The following is a 26,763-nucleotide window of genomic DNA, read 5'->3' on the forward strand; positions in this document are numbered from 1 at the left end:
CATTGCCTCAAATTTTAAAAAAAAATTAATGCTGTGTGTTTTCTTAAATTTCTGCAACCAGCCTACTAAATGTTCACAATTATTTTCAATTTTCAGTTTGTTGTGATAGATGTTTGCTTCTGTCATGATCAGCATACCGTTAAGCAGGATATGTTCATTTCAACATTGACGAATCCACAATTGAAATCTTCAGTTATTTTTATGCAATGTTTTTTTATTTTTCATTAACTTCTGTTCATTACATGTGTGATTTCATCTCTCAGAATTTTCTGTAATGCGCAGTCTAAGAACCTTTCCAGTGCCTTTTGGAATTTTCCATTTATGACATCATGCCAGCACTCAAAAAAGTTTCAGATTTCAAAGGTTTTCAGGTTTTGGAGTTTTTGGATAAGGGGTGCTCCACCTGCATTTGTACTGCTGACATCTATTGTCTGCCAATGGGTTCAAAGCAGGGTAAGAGTACAAAAACTATATAAAAAATCAAAAATGTTTATTGAAATATGCTTGAACTGCAGTATACCAGTATGCAAATGTTTATTAGCAAACTGGTTATTCTCTCTTTGAAACTTACAAGTATGCATTGCACTCCTTCTATGTTGATATAACAGAAGCATACATAAGTTATTAAAGGTAAATTATATATTGGGTTTTAAGGAGAGCCCAGGTAAACTTGGGTATTTTTCATTGGAGTGAAGATGGCTAAAGGGGCATTTTATAGAGATTTATAAAATTATGAGGGGCATAGATGGGTAAGATAATCACAGTCCTTTTCCCAGTTCAAAACTAGAGGACCTAGTTTAAGGTAGAGATCTGAAGGGCAAGTGTTAGCTATGTGAAGTGAATTGCCAGAGAAGTGCTAATGTCAGGTACAGTTACAACATGTAAACAATATATAGATAGATACATGATTGGAAAACACTAAAAACATGCAAATAGGCATCTTTGTATATCTGTGAATCTACACTTGTACAATTTATCTGTACAATTAAAGAAAAGTCATAGAGATCGTGTGCAGACTTCGTGACTATTTTGTAAACTATGTGTACTCTGTCCACAATGACCATCCTGAACTCCTGCTTGCATGTCATTTCAGCTCCCCTTCCCATTTCCACACTGACTTGTTCTTCCTTCGCCTTCTCCACTGTTAGATTGAGGCCCAACACAAACTAGGGGGAAAATACCTCAAATTACACATGGATAGTCTACACCTGATGGTATAAATTTCAGCTAACACCTACAGTACATCCTGCATTTCTCCCACCCCACCTCCTTATCCACCTCTGGTCCTCACATTTTGTTCACTTTCCCATTCCTCCAAGAACCCCTCCCCCCCCCCCCACCACCACCACATTACCCATTTTGAGCCATTCACCAACCACGTACAGACTTTACACATTGGATATTCTCCTCTTCCATGTCAGTTCCACCTGCCCTTGAATTTCCCCCAGTGGTTCCCAGTGTCACCTCTGTTACTTATTAAATTTACCACTTGGAGCCTTTATGTTCCTGCTTATCGCTTTCTTACCTATCTCCACTATCGCCATCACTTCCCCTCTTCTTACCTAAACTCATCTGCCCTCTTTGTCTCCCCTTCCTCCTCCCCAGCTCTATCTGCCCATCATCCTTACCAAACCTCGGTACAGCAATGATCTAATGGCTCTGGCTTACCACTTCCTGCTCTCGACTCCACTTTCAGTCCTAATGCAGGATATCGACCCAAAACATTGACAGTTCCTCCCAACCCCACCCCCCAAAAGGTGCTTGACCCAGGGACATATTACCACAGATTCTTTGCCACTCCATATTCCAGTATCTGCAGTCTTTTGTGTCTCTTGTAATACATATATTGCTTGTCTTATTTCAGGTGTGAAGAATCAACATTATGTTTCTATTTTGCAGTCTCAAAATATGGAATTTCCTTTTTTAATAATTCCCTTCAAATAAATATAAATTGGACTTGCAGTTTAATCCAATCAGGTCTTAGTGCTCGCAACACACACAAAATACTGTAGGAACTCAACAGGCCAGGCAGCATCTATGGGAAAGCGTATAGTCAACGTTTTGGGCCAAGACCCTTCATCAGTTCTTAGGGCTCAGGCCTAATCAACGAATTCTTTTTGTTCTCTTCTAAGGTGTTTTCCGTATTCTGGAAGGCTACTTGCTAGTATAAAAAGGAATCAATTATATCATGAGTTCCATTTCATTAAGCATTATGGCTGTTAATTTTAATTGGCTGCTGTGAGATGCTAATTTGCAACAGGCGCACTTGTTCATTTTGTGTTAGGCAGTGTAAGGTCTGTTGAGTTTATCACTTAACTCTCTGAGTGCTGAATTTCTAATGCAAAGTTTAATGTTTCTAAATTACTTTCTAGGTATTTTACAATAAATTAGCTGTTAATCACTTTTTTATTATTTTGATCAGAAGAGAAATTAGCTTATATGTCATCATTACAGTATGTGTCAGGGTAAGACCTTGTTAGTGGCTCTTTCCTCGTTAGATGGGATACCTGCAAGGCTTATTATTCATTAGTGCAATGCCTTCTTGATGTGCTCCTTCCTTGCTGGGGCAGAAATCACTTCCCTGTGGAAGGTTGACAAATGTTATCTGCCAGACTACTTTTGATTACACAGAAGTTCGGACAGGAATCTTCCATGATTTTTATCAGCTTTGATTAGCCCTAGTTTGCATTCTGGGTTTCCATTTTATCTAGGCATGTGTGTACAAACTCATGAGGCACACTGTCTGCCTGAGTAGAATAGCATGGGTGGTAATATTATGTATATGTTCATTTCCCATTTTGATGAATATGATAGTTTTAGTGACAATTACAAACAAAATGACTCGGTATCTTTCAGGTCTGGAAAAAAAAATCCTAATTTTCTACTGCAAGAGATATGAGTGAGCTTTAGGTTTTTGATAGGATCCCTTTTGCTATTTATCATATTCTCTTTAATTTTAACAACTCAGTTAAATTGAAGACCAAACCAATGCACATGACTGCTCATTCTCCATCTGGTCACCAAGAATGTCACCGCTCAGTTTTTAAAACATGCACATGTTGGAAATGTAAATTGAACATTTAGCCTTCACTCATTGTTGAGGATCATCCAGGGATAATGGTCGTTTGGATGTAGCAGCAGATAACAATTAATTAATTCCTCAGCTATGTGTCTATCTAGAAGACACTAAACAACATTTCACTTTAAAGTAAATTCCTTCAAAACTGTTACTGGAAAATAAATCAGATTTTTTTTCATGAAAACTCTTTAATTTTATCTTTTTCCAAAGGATTGACTTTGGCATTTGCAGCTCAGCCACGTGTGAAATCAAGTTCCATTATGTCATAGAGTAATTATAGGCCAGGAGATCCTTTAGCCCATTGAGTCCATGCCAACCAATATATGTCTGATTAATTTTGAGGAAAAGGAGAAGGATTCTGTTGAAGGATTTCCATTCACTATGGCAAAAGGAGAAGGATTCTGTTGAAGGATTTCCATTCACTATGGCAAATTTATATTTCTTGACATTAAAATGCTTTTGTATACTTTTTTTATAATTCCATAAAACCTAACAAAGCAATAGTCATACATGGATTCTTAGGTTCAATTCAGTGACCCTAGAAATGAATCCAAATATTACCAACATCTAACAATAACTTGATTGTTGTCTTAATCACAGGCAATGATAAACTTCTTGACTTCTGCATAACCTGATGTGGCAGTTGTTTAGCAAGCTGGATAATTTTAACTATAAAGGCTATTATACAACAGATATTAAAAATAAGCAGGTAAAGTTGGTTTGCCCTTAGTAAAGTTAAATATATAGGTTTGCTGCACCACCATAACATTTAGCTGGAGAAAAAAAACAACAAATTTCACAACATTTGTTAGTGATAATAATAACCCTGATTCTGATTCAGGTTTATGATTTTATTAAAGAAATAATTAAGGTGAAATGTAATCTAGTGTACAATTATTATTCAAGTTCTTGATTTAGTTGTGATTAGAAATTGATGCATTCTTGTTTAAAGTTATTTTCAATAACTGAAAAACACCAAAGCAATATCCTGAAATTAACCTGTATAGAAAAACTGAAAAGTTCAATCGCACTATATCTAAAACTCCTATATCTGCCTCATCCCTACTTCATGGTTAAAGAACGTGAGTGTGTTGCATTGTTCTCCTTAAGATGCATGGGTGTGTGGCTCAGTAACTGAAATGGCCCCACACATATAGCCTTCGTTGTTGCACAGCTGGAATTTTCTTTTATATAATTTTAATATAATTTTGAAATTATGCTGGTAATGAAATCTATATTAATATAATTGTGAAATACCCTGTAATTAATGTGTTAATGAATATAGTTCATAAATTTTCTATATAATAAATGTACCGCAACCTTTACTTTGAAATATTTTAGTTCAACATATTTACATTATTAGTGTTTTATGTTACAATGCTGTTACAAATTGTAACAATAAGTACTGAATAGAAGTCAGTGGTTTATTGTTAATAAACATCTCGCCCGCTGAACACCAGTGCCATCTCATCAAAACGTTTTACTTTTGCCTTTGTTTTGACAGCTTGACGTCACTTACTTGTGCTTTGAGTTGTGGTTTGCATTTGTTTGATGTGCATATTGCAAAAATAAACATTTAAAGTGCTGTGCAGTTTTCAATCTGTGTATAAGTTTTCCTGCTTAGAACAATGGTTGTTCCACACAGCTGTAAAAAAAAAATAGAGAGAATGTTGGCACGTTGGCACAGAATTAGTGTGGCATTAACACAGGGTTGAATTAAAAGGTTCCTTTACCTGCTGTTTCTTTTACAGACGTTGTTAGAAACCACAACAAACCTTTTGAACCACGACCTCCATTGGTCACTCTGCAACCTCCGTGCAGCAGTTAGTAGGGGACTAAACCCCAAACAGGAGCACTGCAGTGTCTGCCTACAGCAGTACAAGAGGAAACAGGAAGGAACAGAAGAAGTCATTGTGTTCAGGTATGTGCAATACCTTGTCACTGTCTTACGCTAACTACGCTGAGGGTTTTGTTATTCCATACCTTTTGATGTTTCTTTGTTGACCTGAAATTTGTTGGGAGTATCAAACCACTTGTACTCTCCCTTACTGACAGAATATTTATTTACTTGAAGTCCACCATTTGTCAGCTGCTTGGTCTGTGAAGCTGATATCAACTTTAAATCTGAGAGGCTCTGTACAGTTTAAGGCATTGTAAGTAACATCCCTTGCCATAGGAATGCAAGGCATAACTAATTAAGCCATGCTTGATATTTGGGAATGTCTTTGATATTTGCAGACTTTCCAAACGTTCACCATTTGATATGCAATTAATAAGAACATAAATAATAAACAAGTTGGCCATGTGGCACCTTATTTCTGTTCTGCAATTCATATGATCATGGATGATGTTTTACCAGCATGCTACTTTCTTCATGCACACCTCTCAAAAAGCAGATGCAAATAAGATATAAAACAAAGCAAACCTTTACAAAAACTTAGAGGGTTTTCAGTCACAACAATAGTTTATTGGATAGTATTTATTATGGACTTGTTTTTATGGCAAAGTATATGTGATAGCTATTAGTTTCTAGTGATAGAAATGCTGTGTGTTGTGTGTGTTATATGTGTAATGTACTGTGCTTTACACCCTAGTTTGGAGAATCTACATTCTGTGGTTATATACATGTATATAGTTAAATGACAATAATCTTGACTTGACTTGAAATAACATTGTGATAAGTTTGTAAACTACCTCAGTAAGTTACTTTATCATTAAAATGACTCCAAAAGTAGATATTTAGAAATATGAGTAGTTAAATAGAATGGAAAGCTTAAAGGATAAAAGCTGAAGATCTTATTTTAGACTCCAGTCTGCAGTTTGCTTAAAAGATTAGTCAACACGGGAAGGTGTGCAATGTCTGTGTTGCCTTTATTCTTTGATTAGTGACCCTGAACAGTTTTTTTACACTTGCCATTCATGTGCTTAAGTGCATAGTGTGACCTTGTTACCATTTCAGTTGTCTAATTCTCTGCACATCTTTGCCAATCACTATTTTTTCCATTAGCTACCTTTATTCCACAGAACAGTGTTGTCTGTATATCCAGATAGTTAATATTTTGATTTATATAGAGAATTAGTCTTTGATGATGGGAGGGAGTTGGTCTTAGAGCCATGCAACATTTACACAAACATTTACACATGAATCATCTCACACAAACAAAACACAATTGAGTTCTCATTGTAATTTTGCACAGTTGAATTCATTTCATTGCACAGTAGAAATCACCTGAAACGTCTTATATATTGCAGACCCCTATGTTAACATCATCTGAGTTTAGAATGAGAGGGCAATGTGTCACTGCTGAAAGTAAACATTTGGAAGTGCCTGAAAATCCTTACTGCATATTGAGGAAATAAAGATTTTCTGACCACATTGGCATGTTGTTCTATTAATTGGACCTTGTAGGATAAACTGAGGACAGGGATGGACTAAGCAGAGGCAATTAACAGAGGACTGCACAGCAGTTATTAGCTGCAGGGTGAAGCAGGGGAGAGACTGAGAGTGGACTGCGGGAAGTGAAGTGGTGGACGGTGGAGCACCAGCGGACTAGGTGGAGAGAAGAATAAATTGTCTGCGAAGACAGAATGAAGTGAGGGTAGCCTTCGAGGGTGTAGGAGTAGTGGGCAGCAGGATAATCCTGTGTGGAAATGGCAAACTGGGAGTGGATCCATCAGGGTAGAACTCAAGCGGACCTAAAAAGGGAGAAGGTGGGGTACGGCTGTAAAGAAGGCTGAGCAGGGCTCAAGACGTGCAAGGCAGAAAGCAGGGTGTGGCTTCGATGGATCTGCAAGGAAGACAGCAGAATGGAACTCCAAACAGATGTGAAAGGTAGAGGCAGGGTCTGGTTCAAACTGTTGAGAAAGGGAAACACAATTGAGCTCAAAGAGATGTTTTGACTCCCAGACTCCATCTAAATCCTCCAAACCAACTTAATATTCATGCGGAGCAAATGATGCATGAATCATAGAACACTTGATGTCTGTGCCAGCCATAGTGCCAAAAGAAACTATCCCTTTCCCCCTCACATTCCCTGAAAGTTTCCCCCTTCTTCTAGTATTTGACATTTCTACACTCCGAAAGAGACTTGAACGATCTACCCTATACATAACTTTAATAATTTTATAAACTTCCATCAGGTCTCCCTTCAGACTCCAGTGCTCCAAAAGAAACAATCCAAGTCTATACATTATCTCTACACTAGACAGCGTGCTGGTGGATGAAAACAAGGTTCCCAGATGGTATGTTGCCAGAGTCAGGGATATCTCGAATTGAGTCCACAGCATTCTCGCGTGGGTGGGTGAGCAGCCAGAGGTTATGGTCCACATCGATATCAATGCCGTGGGTAGGAGGGACGATGAAGTCCTGCAAGGTGTATTCAGAAAGTTAGGTGCTAATTTAAAGAACAGGACCTCCAAGGTATGATCTCAGGATCGCTTCCAGGGCCACGTGCTAGTGAGGCCAGAAATAGGAATATCATATAGTTTAACACATGGCTAAGGAGATGGTGCAGGAGGGAGGGCTTCAGATTTTTGTATCATTGGGCTCTCTTCCAGGGGTGGTAGGACCTGTACAGAAGGGATGGATTGCATTTGAACTGAAGGGGTCCAATATCCTAGCGGGAAGGTTTGCTAGTGTTGCGGGGTGGGAGATGTTAAACTAGAGTTTCAGAGGAATGGGATCCAGAGCAAAAGAACATATAGTGGAGTGGTTGTGCAGAAAGGTACTGCTAAGCCTACATAGGAAGTCAGAAATCAAAAGGTTGAGCTGGGTTGCACTAATGTTCTGAGCTGCATATATTTCAGTGTAAGGAATAATGTAGGAAAAGCAGATAAGTTTAGTGCATGGATCATCACGTGGAATTATGGCATTGTAGCCATTAGTGGGACTTGGTTGTAGGAGGGGCAGGACTGGCAGCTCAATTTTCCGTGATTCCATTGTTTTAGGTGCGTTAAGAGTGGGAGGGATTAAAGATGAAGGAGTGACATTACCAGTCAGAGAAAATGTCATGGCAATCTCAATCAGGACAGACTGGTGAGCTCATTTAGTGAGGCTTTATGGGTAGAACTGAGGAATAAGAAAGGTATGACGCATTAATGTGATTATATTATAGACTAACCAATAGTCCGTGGCACTTAGAACAGCAAATTTGCAGAGAGATATTTCTCTCTGAGCAAGAAACATAAAGTTATGATGGTGTGTGATTATAACTCCACACGTATTGACTGTGACTCTCATACTGTAAAAGGGCTAGATAGCAAAGTCTTTGTCAAATGTGTTCGGAAAGTTTCCTTAATCGGTACACAGAAATCCCAACTAGAGAGCGAGCAATACCAGATCTAATGTTAGAGTATGAGACAGGGCAGGTGACAGAAGTTTGTGTAAGAGAACACTTTACATCTAGTGATCATAAAGCCATTAGTTTCAAGGTAATTATGGAAAAGGATGGGTCTGGTTCTTGGGCAGAGATTCTAAATTGGAGAGAACCAATTTTGATTGTATCAGAAGGATCTGGCAAGTATGGATTGGGGCAGGTTGTTTTCTTGCAAAGGTGTGCTTGATAAGTGGGAGGCCTTCAAAAGTGAAATTTTGAGAGTACAGAGTTTGTATGCTCCTGTTAGAATAAAAGACAAGGATAAGAGGTTTAGGGAACCTTGGTTTTGGGGAGATATTGAGGCCCTGGTTAAGATAAAGGAGGTACATAGCAGGTGTGAGCAGGCAGGAGTAAATGAAGTATTTGAAGAGTATAAGAGATGCAAAAGAACACCTAAGAAGGAGATCAGGTAGGCTCAAAGAAGGCACGAAGTTCCTCTAGCAGACAAGGTTAAGGTTAAGGAGAATTTTAATGTTTCTACAGATATATTAAGAGCAAAAGGATAGCAAGGGTCAAAATTGGTCCTCTGGAAGATCAGAGTTGTGATCTATGCATGGAGCCAAAAGAATTGGGGGAGATCTTAAATTGATCTTTTCCATATTTATTTACTTGGGAGATGGACACAGAATCTAGAGAAATGAGCCAAAGCTGCAGTGAGATCATGGACCCTGTACAGATTACAGAGGAAGAAGTGTTTGCTTTCTATAGGCAAATTAGGGTGGGTAAATCCCTAGGGCCTAGTCATTGATTAGAGTTGAATTAATTAGAACAGTGGTCCCCAACCACCGGGTCGCAGACCGGTACCGGGCTGCAGAGCATGTGCTACCGGGCCGTGAGGAAACGATATGAGTCAGCTGCACTTTTTCTCATTCCCTGTCATGCCCACTGTTGAACTTGAAGGTCATCAGCCGGTCATTAACCTGCAACTACTCGATGAGTAAAAAACAAACGCCGCTTGTGAGTTTCTTTGGAAGAGATGGTAGGGGACACAAAAGGCGTAAAGATGATGATAGCGCAAGAGACAGATGAGGCCGAGACTGCAAAAAAAAAAGCTTCCTTCAAGAGAAAATATGGCAAGTCGTACATAAAATATGACTTTATTGTGACCGTTGACTTGCATGCTCCAAGCCCTGTGTATGATATGTGGAGACAAGCTGTTTAATGAGGCAATGAAGCCCTCAAAACTGTTTCGGAACCTTGAATCCAAGCACCCTGCACTTAAAGACAAACCTGTTGAGTTTTTTGAGCGGAAAAAACGTGAGCAAGCGGGACAGAAGCAAGTGCTGAGAGCCACCACCTCCACAAATGCTACTGCTCTGAGAGTGTTGTACTTAGTGGCTAGCCGTATTGCTAAGGCTAAGAAGCCTTTCACTGTTGGTGAAGAATTGATTCTGCCTGCTGCCAAGGACATGTGCTGTGAACTGTTGAGAAAAGCATCAAGATGGCACAGGTTTCTCTTTCAGCTACCACAGTTTCAAGGAGAATCGATGACATAGCAGAGGACATCAAAGCACAGCTGTTGGAACGGCTTAACGAGTCTGGTTTCACTACCTGAGTCAAAGAGGTTGCTCCTGAATGAGAGTCTACACACTGTGTCACACACAGGGAAATGCTGGCTAGCTGAGAAATGTCACCTGATCTTATCAGGGTATTGAGTGACGTTGTTGAAGTTATCAATCACATCAAAGCAAAAGCCCTTAACTCACGTCTGTTTGAGCAGCTTTGCGAGGAAATGGATGCAGAGCACAAACGCTTCTCCTACACACTGAAGTCAGGTGACTGTCAAGGGGGAGAGCCCTGGCCAGGGTATTTGAGTTAAGACAGCAGCTACAGAGATTTCTTTCAAAAAGTCACCACTGGCAGCACACTTCAGTGACGAGGAGTGGATAGCAAAACTCGCTTATCTGTGTGACATCTTCAACCTGCTCAATGAACTCAATTTGTCTCTTCAGGGAAGAATGACAACTGTCTTCAAGTTGGCAGATCAAGTGTCTGCTTTCAAAGCCAAACTGGAACTGTGGGGACGGCAAGTGGACAGCGGCATATTTGACATGTCCCCAACATTAGCTGGGAATTTGGGAGAGACTAAGGCTCACCGCAGGTGCACGAACACCTGTCTTTGCTGTCGACAGAATTCAAGCATTACTTTCCAACTGCAAATGACCCAAGACGTGCAAAGGAATGGGTCCGTGACCCATTTGTGAATGTCCCCGGTGAATTATCCATGTCAGCACGGGAAGAAGATCAACTCCTTGAGCTTGCAAATGACGGCGGGCTGAAAAGTACGTTTGACATAACATCTCTGCCGGCATTCTGGATCAAAGTCAAGGCTGAATATCCTGAGATAGCTACGAAAGCACTGAAAACGTTGCTTCCATTTCCAACATCATATCTCTGCGAAGCGGAGTTTTCTGCAATGAATGCAATGAAAACTAAATTGCGGAATAGACTGGACATAAGGAACCCCCTTATGACTTATAATTGACTTATCACTATATTCAGGCGAGGAAAATATCTGCTGTGTGTTTAATATTAAATTCGTTAGATAAAGCCTTTTAGAAACGAAATTGACTGTATTAGCCACTGATAAGTGACTTGTAGTTGACTTATCACCTATATTCTGGTTGTGATTAACACCCCCCCCCTCCCACCTGCGGTCAGCCAGTCCCCAAGAATATTGTCAATATTAAACCGGTTCACGGTGCAAAAAAGGTTGGGGACCCCTGGATTAGAAAGCTTAAAATAACCGTTAAGGGCAAATCATCATAATATGATCGAGTTCACCCTGAAATTTGAGAAGGAGAAGCTAGAGGCTTAAGAGAGGAGTTGGCCAGAAATGATTGGAAAAGAACTCTGGCAGGGATGATGGCAGAGCAGCAATAGCTAGAATGTCTCGACTCAATTTGGAAGGCGTGGGATATATACATTCCAAAGAGTAAATATTTTCATCAGACATCACTATGGAAGACACTAGCAGTATGCTGGAAATTCCAGATACAAGGGGTCATGAAGTGTGTGAAGTTACCAATACTAGAGAGAAGGTTCTTGAGAAACAGAAAGGTCTGAAGGTAGATAAGTCACCTGGACCATATGAGGTACACACCCCAGGGTTCTGAAAGAGGTGGATGAAGAGATCATGGAGGACTTAATAATGATCTTTCAAGAATCACTAAATTCTGGAATGGTTCCAGGAGACTGGAAAATTGCAAATGTTACTCCATTCTTCAAGAAGGAAAAGAGGCAGAAGAAAGGAAAGTATAGGCCAGTTAGTCTGACCTCAGTGGTTGGGAAAATGTTGGAGTTGATTATTAAAGATGAAGTCTCAGGGTACTTGGAGGCACAAGATGAAATAGTCAGCATGGTTTCCACAAGGGAAAATCTTGCCTACAAATCTGTTGGAATTCTTTTAAAAAATAACAAGCAGGATAGACAAAGGAGAATTGGTAGATGTTGTGTATTTGGAGAGAAAATAGTAAAAAAAACTGAGATGCAAAGGGATTTGGAAGTCCTTCTGTAGGATTCCCTAAAGGTTAACTTGCAGGTTGAATCTGTGGTGAGGAAGGCAAATGCAATGTTAACATTCTTTTCAAGAGGATTAGAATATAAAAGCAAGGGTGTAATTTTGAGAGTTTATAAAGCACTGGTAAGGTCTCACCTGGAGTTTTGTGAGCAGTTTTGGGCCTCTTATCTTAGAAAGGATGTGCTGAAACTGGAGAGGGTTCAGAGGCGGTTCACAAAAATGATTCCAGGATTGAATAGCTTGTCATGCGAAGAGCGTTTGATAACTCTGAACCTGTATTCACTGGAATTCAGAAGAATGATAAGTGATCTCAGAAACCTATTGAGTGGTGAAAGGCCTTGATAGGATGAATGTGCAGAGGATGTTTCCTATGGTGGGAGAGTCTAAGACCTGAGGACACAGCCTCAAAATAGAGGGACATTGTTTTAGAATGAAGGTGAGGGGATTTTCTTTAGCTTGAGAATAGTGAATCTGTGGAATTCTTTTCCACAGACAGCTATGGAAGCCAAGTATTTATGTATATTTAAGGCAGAGGTTGATAGATTCTTGACTGGGCAGGGCACAAAGGGATACTGGCAGAAGGCAGGTGATTGGGGTTGAGAGGAAAATTGGATTAACCATAATAGTATGATGGAGCAGACTTGATGGGTCAAATGGCCTAGATTTACTCCTATATCTTATGGTGTTATGGCCTGATAAGGGTGTTCGCTTGGACCCCATGAGAGGCAGGTGCAGAAATTGCAGGGGTCCTAGCAGTGAATATAGAGCAGCCGTAGCTATGTGTGCCAGAGGAATGGAGGATAGCTACTGTTGTTCTATTGTTTAAACCAAGGGAATAAACCAGGAAATTATAGGCCAATGAACTTAACATCTTTAGTGGGAAAGATATTGGAAGGTATTCTAAGGTAATGGATATGTAAGTATTTCGATAGACAAGGACTGGTTAAGGATAGTCAGCCTGGTTTTATGCATGGAAGATTGTGTCGAATCAACCTTATAGATTATATTGAGGATGTTATCAGGAAAGTTGAGGATGTTGTCCACATGGACTTCAGCCAGGCCTTTGACAAGGTTCTGCATGGGAAGTTGGTCAAAAGGTTCAGTTGCTTTGCATTCAAATGAGGTAGTAAATTGGATTAAACATTGGCTGTGCAAGAAAAGCCAGAGAGTGATAGTAGATGGTTGCCTCTCCGACTGGAGGCCTATGACTAAAGGTGTGCCACAGGTATCACTGCTGGGTCTGTTGTTGCTTATTACCTATATCAACAATCTGGATGATAACATGGTAAACTGGATCAGCAAATTTGCGAATGACACCAAATTTGGGGGTATAGTGTGCAGTGAGAAAGACTATTAAGTCTTGCAGCGGGATCTGAACATGCTGGAAAAATGGGCTGAAAATGGCAGATGGAATTCAATGCAGACAAGTGTGAGGTGTGGCACTTTGGGAGGACCGACCAGGGTAGGTCTTACGTAGTGAGCAGTAGGGAACTGAGGTGTTTGTTAGACAGAGATATCTGAGAATTCAGATCCATAAATCTTTGAAAGAGTTGTTATAGGTGGATAGGCTCAGAAAGAAAACTTTTGGCACATTGGCCTTCATAAGTCAATGTACTGAGGGCAGGAGTTGGGATGTTATGTTGAAATTATAAAAGGTATTGGCGATGCCTAATTTGGAGGGTTGTGTCTAGTTTTGGTCACCTATCTACTGGAAAAATGTAAATAAAATTGACAGTACAGAGATACTTTACAAGGATCTTGACAGGACTTGAGGATGTGTTTCATTGGGAAAGGTTGAATAAGTTAGGACTTTATTCCCTAGAATGTTAAAGATTGAGGGGAGATTTGATAGAGGCATACAACATTATTAAGGGTATAGACAGGGTAAATGCAAGCAGGCTTTTTCCACTGACATTGGGTGAAATTACAACTACAAGTCATGTGTCAAGGGTGAAAAGTGAAATGTTAAGAGGAACATGAGGGGAAACTTGTTCACTCAGACAGTGGAGAGAGTGTGAACAAGCTGACAGCACAAGTGGTGGATGTGGGTTTGATTTCAACACTTAAGAGACATTTGGAAAGGTTCATGGATGGGAGGGGTATGGTCTGGGTGTAGGTTGATGGGGCTAGGCAGATTAATTGTTTGCTATGGACTAGATGGGCTGAAGGACATTTTTTCTGTGCTGTGGGGTTCTATGACTCTGACTTCCTCTGTATCCTCTCCAAAGCCTTTGGATCCACTGGTCATGGGGTAATCAGAACTAAATACAGTATCTCAGATGTGCTACTGAAGTTTTACCCAGCTGCAACATGACTTACTGACTCTCATACTCAGTGCTTTGACTTTCACAAATAGCAAGACATAGTACAGTTCAATAGCTGTCTAGCAGAAGAGATACTTGGTAGGATGATGATTTTCTTGTGCAGCCTGTTAAAGCACTGCTGTGCCATCCATTCCTCTTCAGGCCATGTGATTTTATCTGATACCTTTGCCTGGTAGTAAAGTGGTTATGGCTTCTACCTATAGTTAAAATTACTTCTAAAAATGTCACCAATATGCATATCACAGAAAAGGTCCCTCTTTAGAACAACAGATTAAAGTTGGAATCTGTGAACTCAGTAACTCCAGGTTGTATGTGTAATCTGGTGGCATTTACTTCCCTAGTGTCCAATTTCCATTGAATGGGTAAGGTTAATATCTCATGATTTTATTTTTGGTAATTGGTTTATTATTGCCATATGTACCAAGACACAGTGAAAATAGTTGTTTGCATGCCTTCCATTTCATAAATAAGTACATCAAGTTAGTAAGGAAGGTGAACAAGATAACAGAATGTAGAAAATGGTGCTACATTTATCAAGAAAGTACAGTGCAGGTAGACAAATAAGAGGCAAGGTAAATTGAGAGATCAGGATTTCATTTTTATTGTATAAGCAGTCTATTCAAGAGTCTTATAACAGCGGAATAGAAGCTGTCCTTCAGAGTGTTGGCACATGCTCTCAAGCATCCATATCTTTCGCCAACAGGGAAGGGACCGAGTGCAGAATGATTAGGATGGGAGAGGCACTTGATTATGTTGGCTGTTTTCCCTTGGCATCAGGGAGTATAGATAGTCAATGAAAGGGAGGCTGGTTTTCATTATGCATTGAAACTGCATTTGCAACTCTCTGCAATTTTTTGTGGTCTTGGAAAGAGCAGTTCCCAGACAAACTGTGATGCATTTGGATAGAATGTTTTCTGTGATGCATCTGTAAAAATTGATAAGAGCCACTGGGGACATGCTGAATTTCATTATCGTTTTGAGGAAGTAGGAGGTAGCTGATGTGCTTTGTTGGCTATTGGTCCATGTAGCTGGAACAGAGAATATTGTTAATGATATTTACACCTGGAAATTTAAAGCTCTTAATGCTCTCCATCTCAGCACCGTTAATTCAGCATGTCCACCACCCCATTTTTTGAAATCACTGGCCAGCTCTTTTGGTTTGCTGACATTGAGGGAAAAGTTATTGCTGTACACCATGCCACCACGCTGTAGTCCATGTAACGATTAAAGATTAGCTTTATTTGTCACATATGCATCAAAGCATTGAAGCTTACAGTGAAATGTGTGTTTTGCTACAGTGACCAATGTAGTCTGAGGATTGTGCTGGGAGCAACCTGCTGCACTAACGTAGCATATCCACAACTCAGTAACCCATGAGGATGGAGGAAGAATATACAGTCTCCTTGCAGCCAATGTGGGAATTGAACCCTGATCAGTGATTCCTGGCACTGTAAAGCAATTGCAGACATCCCACCTCTCCCGGAAGTTCTGGGAGTCTCCCACATATTAATAATGGCTCCCTGATGCCCGCAAATTATATACAATACCACGGAAATCAATTTTTTTGAGAGCCAGCGAGTGAGAGAGCGCGAGAGAGAAAGCAAAAGAGAAAGCGCGGGAGCAACCACGAGAGAGAGTGTGAAAGCAAGCGAGAGAGAGAGAGTGCGAGGGAGAGAGAAAGCAAGTGAGAGCAACCACGAGAGAGAGAGCGAGCGAGAGCACGCCATGGGAGAGTGTTCCAAAAAAAGAAAATATAAAATGTATGTCACCCAAGACTACCCTAAAGTGTACCCCTGCCTAATAGGGGTCAAAAATAATGACACTATTGCTGGCTGCGCTGTTTGCAACGGTGACTTTTCTATTGCCCATGGTGGGTTAAAATGTAAAAGACATGTTGAGGTGAGTTTAACAGGTGTCATTCATTCATTAGCATAGCTAACGTTATTTAAGCTAGCTGGCTAGCTGCTAAGGAGCTACTCTATTGCAGACATCCCACCACTCCCGGAAGTTCTGGAAGTCTCCTGCAAATTGATGGTGCTACCTCCCTGAAATGAGTTTTTGCAGGGTGGGATGTCTGTAATTACAGCACCACCCCATTGGTGATGTCATTTGCAAACTTATAAATGAAGTTATAGCAGAACCTGCCCAAGCAGTCTTGAGTGCTTGGGAAGTAAAATAAGGGGCCAAGAATGCATCTCTGCAGAGCTCCAGTATTGAAGATAATCACAGAGGAGGTGTTGCAGTCTGTTCTTATAGATAGTAATCTGTTGGTCATGAAAACAAGGATGATTTTTGGATACTCTTCCATTTCAGAATGCGAAATATTTTGCACCTAAATATTGACAAAGATAAGTATTAATGGATCTGGGGAAAGAAAACTATGGAAGAAATCAACTGGGAATTTAATTGACCAGTTGTCATGGAAATAGCAATAATTTAGCAGAAATGAGATGAGCTCTTAATGGCAGCACAGCTGGAGCAGAGGAAAATGTCACACTCTTAATTGTACAAGCTATGTTAGCACAGACATATCTCATTTCAGTGTTTCAGTACAGCTCTTAGGGCAGAAGATGGAGGATCATTGACCAGTCTCAAACTAGTGATTTGTGATAGCAGTTACCTGATAGAAATGATGAGAAGGAAAGTGCTATTTTTTGTGATAATTTAATAAAATTGGATACCTTTCACGGGCCAAGTGAAGCAAGCATGTCAGTTTGTGTTCCTCTAATATTCCCATTTTCAAAATAAATGTATAGACGCATATACATCACTTGTAAACTCATTAACTTTGATTTATTAAAAGAACATTGGCAATGCTTGACTGAATTGTTACGGTGAGCAATTGAAAAATGAAAGCTGTGTGCTGGCTCCCAGCATCACCTTATGCTAGCCAAGATTGGGGTACTCTGTAAATGTAAGTTGTACTTAGTTTTGTATGGCACCAGTACCATTAGTTAAAAGAAACTGGCAATCCAGCATAATCTTCTGACAGTTTTGTGACAACTTCTAAACATTTGGAATGTTACATAAACAGGTAAATGCCATATGGTTCCTCTGACTGTGCTGCTATTCAGTATAGTTGTGGTTGATTTTTTTTTAACCCCAGCACCTCTTTCCTCCACTAACTGTATAACCTTGATTACTAAAGTAGAAATATTCAATTAATAACTAAATGTGGTTCAGTCTTTGTTTTGAGTATACTCATAGAGCCTCTTAATAGAAGGATGGATAAGTGCCCAAATTCTGACAGGATTTATCCCAGGATGATAATGGAATTAAGAGTGAAGATTGCTGGGGTTTTAACGGAGATTTTTGCTTCTTCACTCACCGTGGATAAGGTGCCAGAAGACTGAAAGACAAAAACAGTACGGTTGAAGTTTGAGAGTGCCAGTGGACAGAAATGAGTGCCGTTGCTATCAGTAAGGAGAAGGTACTTGGGAAGCTGAAAAGTCTGAAAGTTGAAAAGTCACCTGGACCAGATGGTCTACATTCCAGTGTCCTGAAAAACATAGCTGAAGAGATTATGGAGGCATTAGTAATGATCTTTCAAGAATAACTGGACACTGGTGTGGTTCTGGAGAACTGGAAAATTGCAAATGTCACTCCACTCTTTAAGAAGGGAGGGAATCAGAAGAAAGGAAATTATAGGCCAGTTAGCCTGACTTCAGTAGTTGGAAAGATGTTGGACTCTATTAAGGATGAGGTTTCAGGGTGCTTGGGGGCACATGACAAAATAAACCAAAGTCAGCATGGTCTTCTAAAACGGAAATTTTGCCTGACAAATGTGTTGGAATTCTTTGAGGAAATAATATGCAGAATAGATAAAGGACAGTCAGTGGATGTTGTTTATTTGGATTTTCAGAAGGCCTTTGACAAGGTGCTGCACATGAGGCTGCTCAACAAGAGCACTGGGGTAATAGCATGGGTAGAAGATTGGCTGACTGGCAGGAGGCAAGGAATGGGAACAAAGGGAGACTTTTTTGGTTGGCTACTGGTGACTAGTGATGTTCCACAAGGGTCAGTGTTGGGACCACTTGTTTTCATGTCATATGTCGATGATTTGGATGAAGGAATTGATGGCTTTGTGGCCAAGTTTGCGGATGATACAAACATAGGTGGAGGGGCAGGTAATTTTGAGGAAGTAGTGTGTTTGCAGAAGGACTTAGACAGAATGAGGGAATGGGCAAAGAAGTGGCTGAGGGAATGTAGTGTAGCAAAGTGCATGGTCATGCACTTTGGTAGAAGGAATAAAGGTGTAGTTGGTTTTCCAAATCAAGATTCCCAAACTTTTTTTTATGCCATGGACCCCTAACATTAACCAAGAGGTCTGTAGACCTCAGGTTGGGAGTCCCTATTCTAAATGGAAGGAAAATTTCAAAAATCAGAAGTGTAAAGGGACATGGGAGTCCTCATACGGGATTCCCTGAAGGCTAATTTGCAGCTTTTGTTGATGGTGAGGAAGGCAAATGCAATGGTAGCATAAACAATAGAAAATCTGCAGATGCTGGAAATCTGAGCAACACACACAAAAGACTGGAGGAACTCAACAGACCAGGCAGCATCTATGGAAAAAGATACAGTCAACGTTTTGGGCCAAAACCCTTCGGCAGGACTGGAGGAAAAAAAGCTGAGCAGTAAATTTAAAAGGTGAGGGGAGGGGAGAGAGAAACACCAAGTGATAGGCGAAACCTGGAAGGGGGTAATGAAGTAAAGTGCTGGGAAGTTGATTGGTAAAAGAGATAGAAGGCCAGCGAAGAAAGAAAAAAAGTGGGGGAGAAGCACCAGAGGGAGGTGATAGGCGGGCATTGAGATGAGGTGAGAGGGAAAAAGGGATGGGAAATGGTGAGGGGACATTACTGGAAGTTTGAGAAATGGATGTTCATGCCATCAGATTGGAGGCTACCCAAACGGAATACAAGGTGTTGTTCCTCCAGCCTGAGTGTGACCTCATCGCAACAGTAGAGGAGGCCATGGGTTGACAATTCGAAATCGAAATAGGAAGTGGAATTAAAATGGGTGGTCACTGGGAGATCCTGCTGCATCTGGCATGGAGCATAGATGCTTGGCGAAGTGGTCTCCCACTCTACATCAGATCTCACCAGTATTCAGGAGGCCACACTGAGAGCACCAAACACAGGAAATGACTCCGACAGACTCTCAGGCTCAGGTGAAGTGTCGCTTTACCTGAAAGGACTGTTCAGGGCCCCAAATGATAGTGAGGGAGGGGGTGTAGGGGCAAGTGTAGCACTTGTTCAGCTTGCAAGGGTAAGTGTCAGGAGGGAGATCAGTGGGGAAGGACAAATAGGCAAGGGAGTTATTTAGGGAGCAATCCCTGCAGAAAGCAGAAATTGGGTGGGGGGGAGGGAAAGATGTGCTTGGTTGTGGGATCTCGTTGGAGATGGCAGAAGTTCCGGAGAATTATGTGTTGGATGCAAAGGCTGGTGGGGTGGTAGGTGAGCAGAAGAGGAACTCAACCCTGGTAGAGTGGTAGGTGGATGGGGTAAGAGCAGATGTGCATGAAATGGAAGAGATGTAGTTCAGAGCAGCATTGATGGTGGAGGAGGTGAAACTCCTTTTTTGAAAAAGGAAGACGTCTCCTTCGTTCTAGAATGAAAAGCCTCATCCTGAGAGCAGATGCGGCAGAGACAAAGGAATTGAGAGAAGGGGATGGCGCTTTTACAAGTAGCAGGGTGGAACAAGGTATAGTCCAGATAGCTGTGAGAGTCTGTGAGTTTGTAATGGACATTGATGGATAAGCTGTATCCGGAGATGGAGATAGTGAGATCAAGAAAGGAAAAAAAGGTCTTGGAAATGGACCAGGTGAAATTCAGGGCAGGGTGGAAGTTGGAGGCAAAGTGAATAAAGTCGACAAGTTCAGCAGAAGTGCAGGAAGCAGCACCAATATAGTCATCGATGTAGCATAGGAAAAGTGCAGGATGGTCACCAACTTAGGCTTGGAGCATAGACTGTTCCATGTAGCCGACAAAAAGGCAGGCATAGCTGGGACCCATGCAAATGCCATGGCTACCCCTTTTGTTTGAAGAAAGTGGGAGGAGCCAAAGGAGAAATTATTTAGTGTGAGGACAAGTTCCGCTAGGCGGAAGAAGGTGGAAAAAAGGGGATCTGGGTCGGTCTGGTGCCCAGAAGTAAATGAAGAACTTTGAGTCCTTCCTGGTGGGGGATGGAGGTGTATAGGGACTGGATATCCATAGTAATGATAAGATGATAGGGGCCAGGGAACTTGAAATCCTTGAAAAGATCAAGAGTGTGTGAGGTGCCATGAATGTAGGCAGGAAGGGACTGAACTTGGAGGATAAAACAGAGTTGCGGTATGCTGATATGAGTTCAGTGGGGCAGGAACAAACTGAAACAATGGGTCTTCCTGGACAAAGAGGTTTGTGAATCTTGGGTAGGAAGTAGAAAAGGAAGGTGCGGGAACTATGAGGTTAGTGGCCGTGGATGGGAGATTCCCAGAGTCAATAAGGTTGGTGATGGTGTGGGAGACAATGGCCTTGTGTTCCTTCGTGGGGTCCTCTTCAAGAGGCAAGTAAGAGGAGGTGTCTGAGAGTTGGTGCTGGGCCTCGACAAGGGAGAGGTCAGTACACCAGGCTACTACATCACCTCCCTTATCTTCGGGGTTGATGTTGAGGTTAGGATTGGTGCAGAGGGAGTGGAGAGCCGAGCATTTGGAAGGAGGGAGGTTGGAATAGGAGAGAGGAGTTTTAAAGTCTAGATGGTTAATGTCCCATTGGCAGTTGGCAATGAAAAGGTCCAGAGCAGGCAGAAGACCAGGGCGGATTGTCCAGGAAGAGGAGGAGGGTTGAAGACAGGAGAAGGAGTCATCAATGCAGGATGGGGAGTCCTTGCCAAAGGAATATGCTCGAAGACAGAGGCAGCGGAAGAAGAGCTCAGTGTCGTGAGAGGACTGGAGTATAGATGAATGATGTAATGTTGAGGGTTTATAAGGCATTGGTCAGACCGCACATGGAATATTGCGAGCAATTTTGGGCCCCTTATTGAAGAACAGCTATGCATTGAAGAGAGTTCAGAGGAGATTCACAAGAATGATCCCTGGAGTGAACGGGTTAACATACAAGGAGCATTTGATGGCTATTGGCCTGTACTTTCTGGAGTTTAGAAGAATGGGGAAAGGAGGTATCTCACTGAAACTTATCATATGTTGAAAAGCCTTTATAGAGTGGATGTGGAAAAGATGCTTCTTATAGTAGGAGAGTCTAGGACCAGAGGGCACAACCTCAGAATTGAGGGCTCTCCATTTAGAACAGAGATGAAGAAAGATTTCTTTAGCCAGGGGGTGGTGAATCTGTGGAATTCATTGCCACAGACAGTTGTGCAGGCCAATTCATCAGATATATTTAAGTGGATGTTGATAGGTTCTTGATTAATCAGAGCATCAAAGGTTGTGGACAGAAGGTAAGAGAATGGAGTTAAGCCGGACAATAACTCAACCATGATGGAATGGCGAAGCAGACTTGATGGGCTGAATGGCCTATGTGTTATGGTCTTAAGAAATAAAGGTTTTCTGACCTCAGGTGCAATTGGTTTATTATTATCACTAGCATCGAGGTACAGTGAAAAGCTTGAACACTGATACATTGCTCATACGAGACAAGCTCATCACTGTACCTCAGTAGAAGTGATAGTAAGAAACTAATTCCAATTCTACTGCATTAGTGTGTATTCAGAGGAATGTTTTCTGAGCTCAGTGGAAGTTTGGCCATTAATATTTCTTGAGAATAATTTACAACTCTGAAGATTCGGAAGGTGTTCTCACTGCTGGCTTTGGTCATGATCATCCCTGCCTCAGACATTTTCACTCCTGGTTGTCACTTAAGTTGTCCAAGCTCCCTCTCACTGAAGCTATGTAATCCAAACTACAGCCTTTTAGTCCTGAATGACAAATCCTTACTTTAAGGCTATAAGCAGTAGTACAAGTCAGGAAAATCATCTCTGCATCTCCTTTGTCAAGTCCTGTAAGAATGTAATCTCTTCTCAGCCTTCTGAACTTAAGAGTACTTTTTTATATTAAAATAAATTTTATTCATAATCAAAAAATGCTTACAAGAATAAACAGTGCAATCTCTTTCTTTCTTGCATTCATTGCGTAGTGTTCATTTCCATTCCTTAAAACCAATGTGACAATTGCCACCCTTGCTCCTGCGGGATGGTACTCTACTGCAAAAATTGTGGGGCTTCCTCATCCAACCCGATCTCTTCTCCAGTAGCAGAAGGAACCCTATACCGTGGTTCTTCCCTGCTAGGCACTTGCAGTGGCTGCACCAAGCTTCAGTGCGTCGCTTAGAATGTACTCCTGAAGCTTGGAATGTTCCAGCTGGCAGTGTGCCTTCATGGACATCAGGGTGTGCTAGCAGTCTAACAAATTTTGGGCAGACCAAAGGGTGACTTTAACTGTGTTGATGATCTGCCAGCAGCACTTGATATCAATCTTCGTGTGTGTCCCTGGGAACGGCCCGTAGATGAGCCTTTTGAACTTGAGTATTGGCATAATCAGTATAACTTATATATTGGATAAGCTCACCAGTGCAAGAATCAATGCAATAAACCCTGCTATTACTAGTGTATTTTTCCTTAGTCAGGGAGATCAAATGTATGCACAATATTACAGACTAACTTGTAAAAATTCCAGCAAGTGTCTGTAACCATGTGTTTAAATGCCTTTTTCAATAAAACACGATGAGTGTTCTTTGCTGCTTTCTCTTTGACAGGAGTTTAGTGACACCCCCTTTCACTGCTTCTCCCCTGTGATCTCTGCACCTTACACTCCTAATGCTTCCCTCACCTTCTTACTTTGGCTTCTGCCCGCCCCTTCACCCCTTCCTCCCTTCCTTTCCAGTCCTGATGAAGGGTCTCGTCCTGAAGCATTGATTGTTTATTCCCCTATATAGATGCTGCCTGATTTGCTGAGTTCCTCCAGCATTTTGTGTGTGTTGCTTTTGTTTTATGTGATATTTACTCTTCACAGTCCCCTATCAACTATCGGTGCAGTTTTTCCATCTGAATCTAAAAATTCTTCTTTTACCAACAGATATGAAAAGCAAAGCTCAATAAGCCAAATGTATTTTGGGAGGGCTCTCTTGTAGACCTTGGTTTAAATTCTTTTTCCAAAAGGCAGACCTTTTAGCAAAGTAATGCACTCCTTACTGAATGAAACTGTTAAGTTTCCATCTCTAAATTGATCATGTGCATTGTGTGAAAATGTAATCAAAAATTATCTGTACATAAGACTCCAACTTTAAACATGGGTGGATAGTTAAGGTTAAATTCTTCTTTTACTAAACTGCATTCTTATGCTTAGTATGTCTTAAATAATCTGGGCTGAAATATCTAAGAAGCATGGATTGTTAATGGATCTGAGAAATTCCATTTCATAATCATTCTTGATAATTTTTAATTCAAAAGTCATCTATCTAATTTCAGATTCAAAGTTAATGTGAATCCGCCTACTATATATTTGATATCCTTCGGCTGTTTTCACTGCTTCAGAATTTCATTAATGGGTACATACATGGTATCTACCTGTTCAGAATGCTCACTATTGCAAAAATGAGAAAGGACATCAAACAGACAAATCAAGGCTATACTACTTTCATGTTTTCCAAAGTAATTTCTTGGAATGGTGCAGTCAGAAGTCATCCAATATTTAATAATTTTTTGATAATGGACTCGCTAAATTAAAGTGAAGGAGTATGTTTCAAATCTTTGTTTCAGCCAAATGAAACCATGGAGATAATATTTCTTGCAAATGTTTTGCAGGTGGATCAGACATCAATGTTTTGTTGCAGTTGGATCAGACATTTGATTTTATAACTCAAACATGAACTGATTCTTACCAAGCCCGTCACTTCTGAATTTAACAGGCACAGACAGGTGACTAACTTCTGGGAGCCCAGTTAAATGTTATAATGAATCCACACTTGCGAGTACCACTTACTCTTCATCTTCCTTCTAAACAGCTCTCTTACTCATTCTCCTTGCCAACCCCTTTTACCTCAACCCACCTCTTCCCCCCCCCATACTCTCATTTGACTATTTCCAGTTTCTTTTATTAGTAACTTTCCTTTGACCAGAAGTGGAGATGTCTTCTAATAGTTGCACAATGCTCCTTTTCACTCACACCTCACAATTCCTTGAGCAAACAGAGCAGCCTAAGCCTGCATGAGCAATCTCTAGGTGACATTCAGTCGCGGGCAGATAAATGACAAGGAACATTTACATCAACAAGCTGTGATTGTTTCCAACCTGAAAAACCAGCAATTGTCGATAATTTAAGTCAAAAACTTGCATTGAGTATTGGCAATTCACGTCCCTTGCCCCACCAAACATCCCCTGCCCACAGATGTTGCTCGACCTCCTGAGTTTCTCTAGCCAATTGTTTGTTGTTTGAGATTCTAGCATCTGTAGTCTCTTGTGTTTACATTCAAGGTGTTGTCATTATCCATTAAAATGGATTCAGCTGTGGCTAGATGGGAGACACTAGAGAGTAGTGGCAGATAACTGTGTGTCAGATTCGAGGACGGTGTGTAGCGGTGTGCCTCAGGGATCTGTACTGGGTCCAATGTTGTTTGTCTTATATATTAATGATCTGGACAATGGGGTGGTAAATTGAATTAGTAAGTATGCAGATGATACTAAGATAGGTGGTGTTGTGGATGATGAGGAAGGTTTTCAAAGCTTGCAGAGAGATTTAGGACAGTTAGAAGAGTGGGCTGAAAGATGGGAAATGGAGTTTAATGCTGAAAAATGTGAGGTGCTCCATTTTAGCAGAACTAATCAAAATAGGACCTACATGGTAAATGGTAGGGCATTGAAGAATGCTGTAGAACAGAGGGATCTAGGAATAATGGTGCATAGTTCCCTGAAAGTGGAATCTCATGTGGATAGGGTGGTGAAGAAAGCTTTTGGTATGCTGGCCTTTATTAATCAAAGCATTGAGTATAGGAGTTGGGATGTAATGTTGAAATTGTAGATGCCATTGGTAAGGTCAAATTTGGAGTATTCTGTACAGTTTTGGTCACCGAATTATACGAAAGGTGTCAATGAAATTGAGAGAGTACAGAGGAGGTTTACTAAAATGTTGCCTGGGTTTCATCTCCTAAGTTACAGAGAAAGGTTGAACAAGTTAGGTCTTTGTTCTTTGGAGCAGAGAAGGTTGAGGGGGGAGTTGATAGAGGTGTTTAAAATTATGAAGGGGATTGATAGAGTTGATGTGGATAGGCTTTTTCCATTGAGAGTGGGGAAGCTTCAAACAAGAGGACATGAGTTGAGAGTTAAAGGACAAAAGTTTAGGGGTAACATGAGGGGGAACTTCTTCACTCAGTGAGTGGTAGCTGTGTGGAATGAGCTTCCAGCAGAAGTGGTTGAGGCAGGTTTGATGTTGTCGTTTAAAGTTAAATTGGATAGATAAATGGACAGGAAAGGAATGGAGGGTTATGGGCTGCGTGCAGGTCGGTGGGGCTAGGTGAGAGTAAGAGTTCGACACGGAATAGAAGGGCCGAGATGGCTTGTTTCCGTGCTGTAATTGTTATATGGTTATAAGAGCTGAAGTGTTTCAGCTAAATTTTTCAGATCAAAAGCCCTTCATCAGAACTGGAAAGGAAATTTTTAAAAAGCCCATTGAACTGCAGGAAAAGCAGGGAAGATTAAACTACCTGGCAGAGTAAAACCAGCATAACCATGGGGAAGGCTGTTAACAAAGTTATCCTGTTGATGAGTGAATGGATGCAGTTAAAGAGCACAAACTTTAGACAAAAAGATACAGGAATTCTGAAGTGCAAGGGAGACAGACATGCCTGGGAATGGAAAGAAAAAAGTGAGCTAATCTCACAGTTGGATCATGTATACAGAGAGAGAAGTCAAGTTAACTGAAGCTGTGGAATAAATATTAACATGGCCAGACAGCCAAATTATTTCTGTGGTGATACCCAATCCACCACCTTGAAAATATAGTGGTCTTAAAAAGTAATTAAAAAATGAAATTCTGATGTTCTAATGGATTTCTAGCTGTCCGCTGCTTCAGACGGAACTTCGTTAATTGAACCACATCCCAAATATATACTTCAGATGAAAACTTTGAATAACAGTACAGATAATTAATCTCTGCAATTCCATTATATTGACCCCAATTTCATTGTTGTACCAAAAATATTACTGAGATCAGCTCTGTCAATGCAGATCAGTGGCTACATTCCTCTACCTAAATGATTCAATATCACAGCAAGTAGATTATTATCCAGTTATCTATGAAGATAAAATGTATTCAACAATTTATAGACTTACACGGTGTGGAATCAGGCCATTTGATTCGATTTATCCATATCTATCAAGATGTTTATCTGCATTAACCCCTTTTGCCTGAATTTGGCCCATATCTGTCTAAATCTTTCCTATTCAAGTACCTGTCTAAATAGATTTCAAATGTTGTTG

At 40.8% G+C, this 26,763-nt stretch overlaps 1 protein-coding gene across 2 annotated transcripts in view; it reads left to right on the top strand.

Moving 5' to 3' along the window:
- The window catches only part of vps8 (VPS8 subunit of CORVET complex), a 662,306-nt gene that overhangs the window by 386,814 nt on the left and 248,729 nt on the right, over window positions 1-26,763 (top strand). For both annotated transcript variants that reach the window (XM_072261484.1, XM_072261483.1), the window contains exon 42: window positions 4,831-5,000. In XM_072261484.1, the coding sequence (XP_072117585.1) occupies window positions 4,831-5,000 (170 nt within the window). The remainder of the gene's footprint in view (window positions 1-4,830; window positions 5,001-26,763) is intronic.

Source organism: Mobula birostris, chromosome 6 (assembly GCF_030028105.1).
Source record: "Mobula birostris isolate sMobBir1 chromosome 6, sMobBir1.hap1, whole genome shotgun sequence".
Taxonomy (NCBI): Eukaryota; Metazoa; Chordata; class Chondrichthyes; order Myliobatiformes; family Myliobatidae; genus Mobula; species Mobula birostris.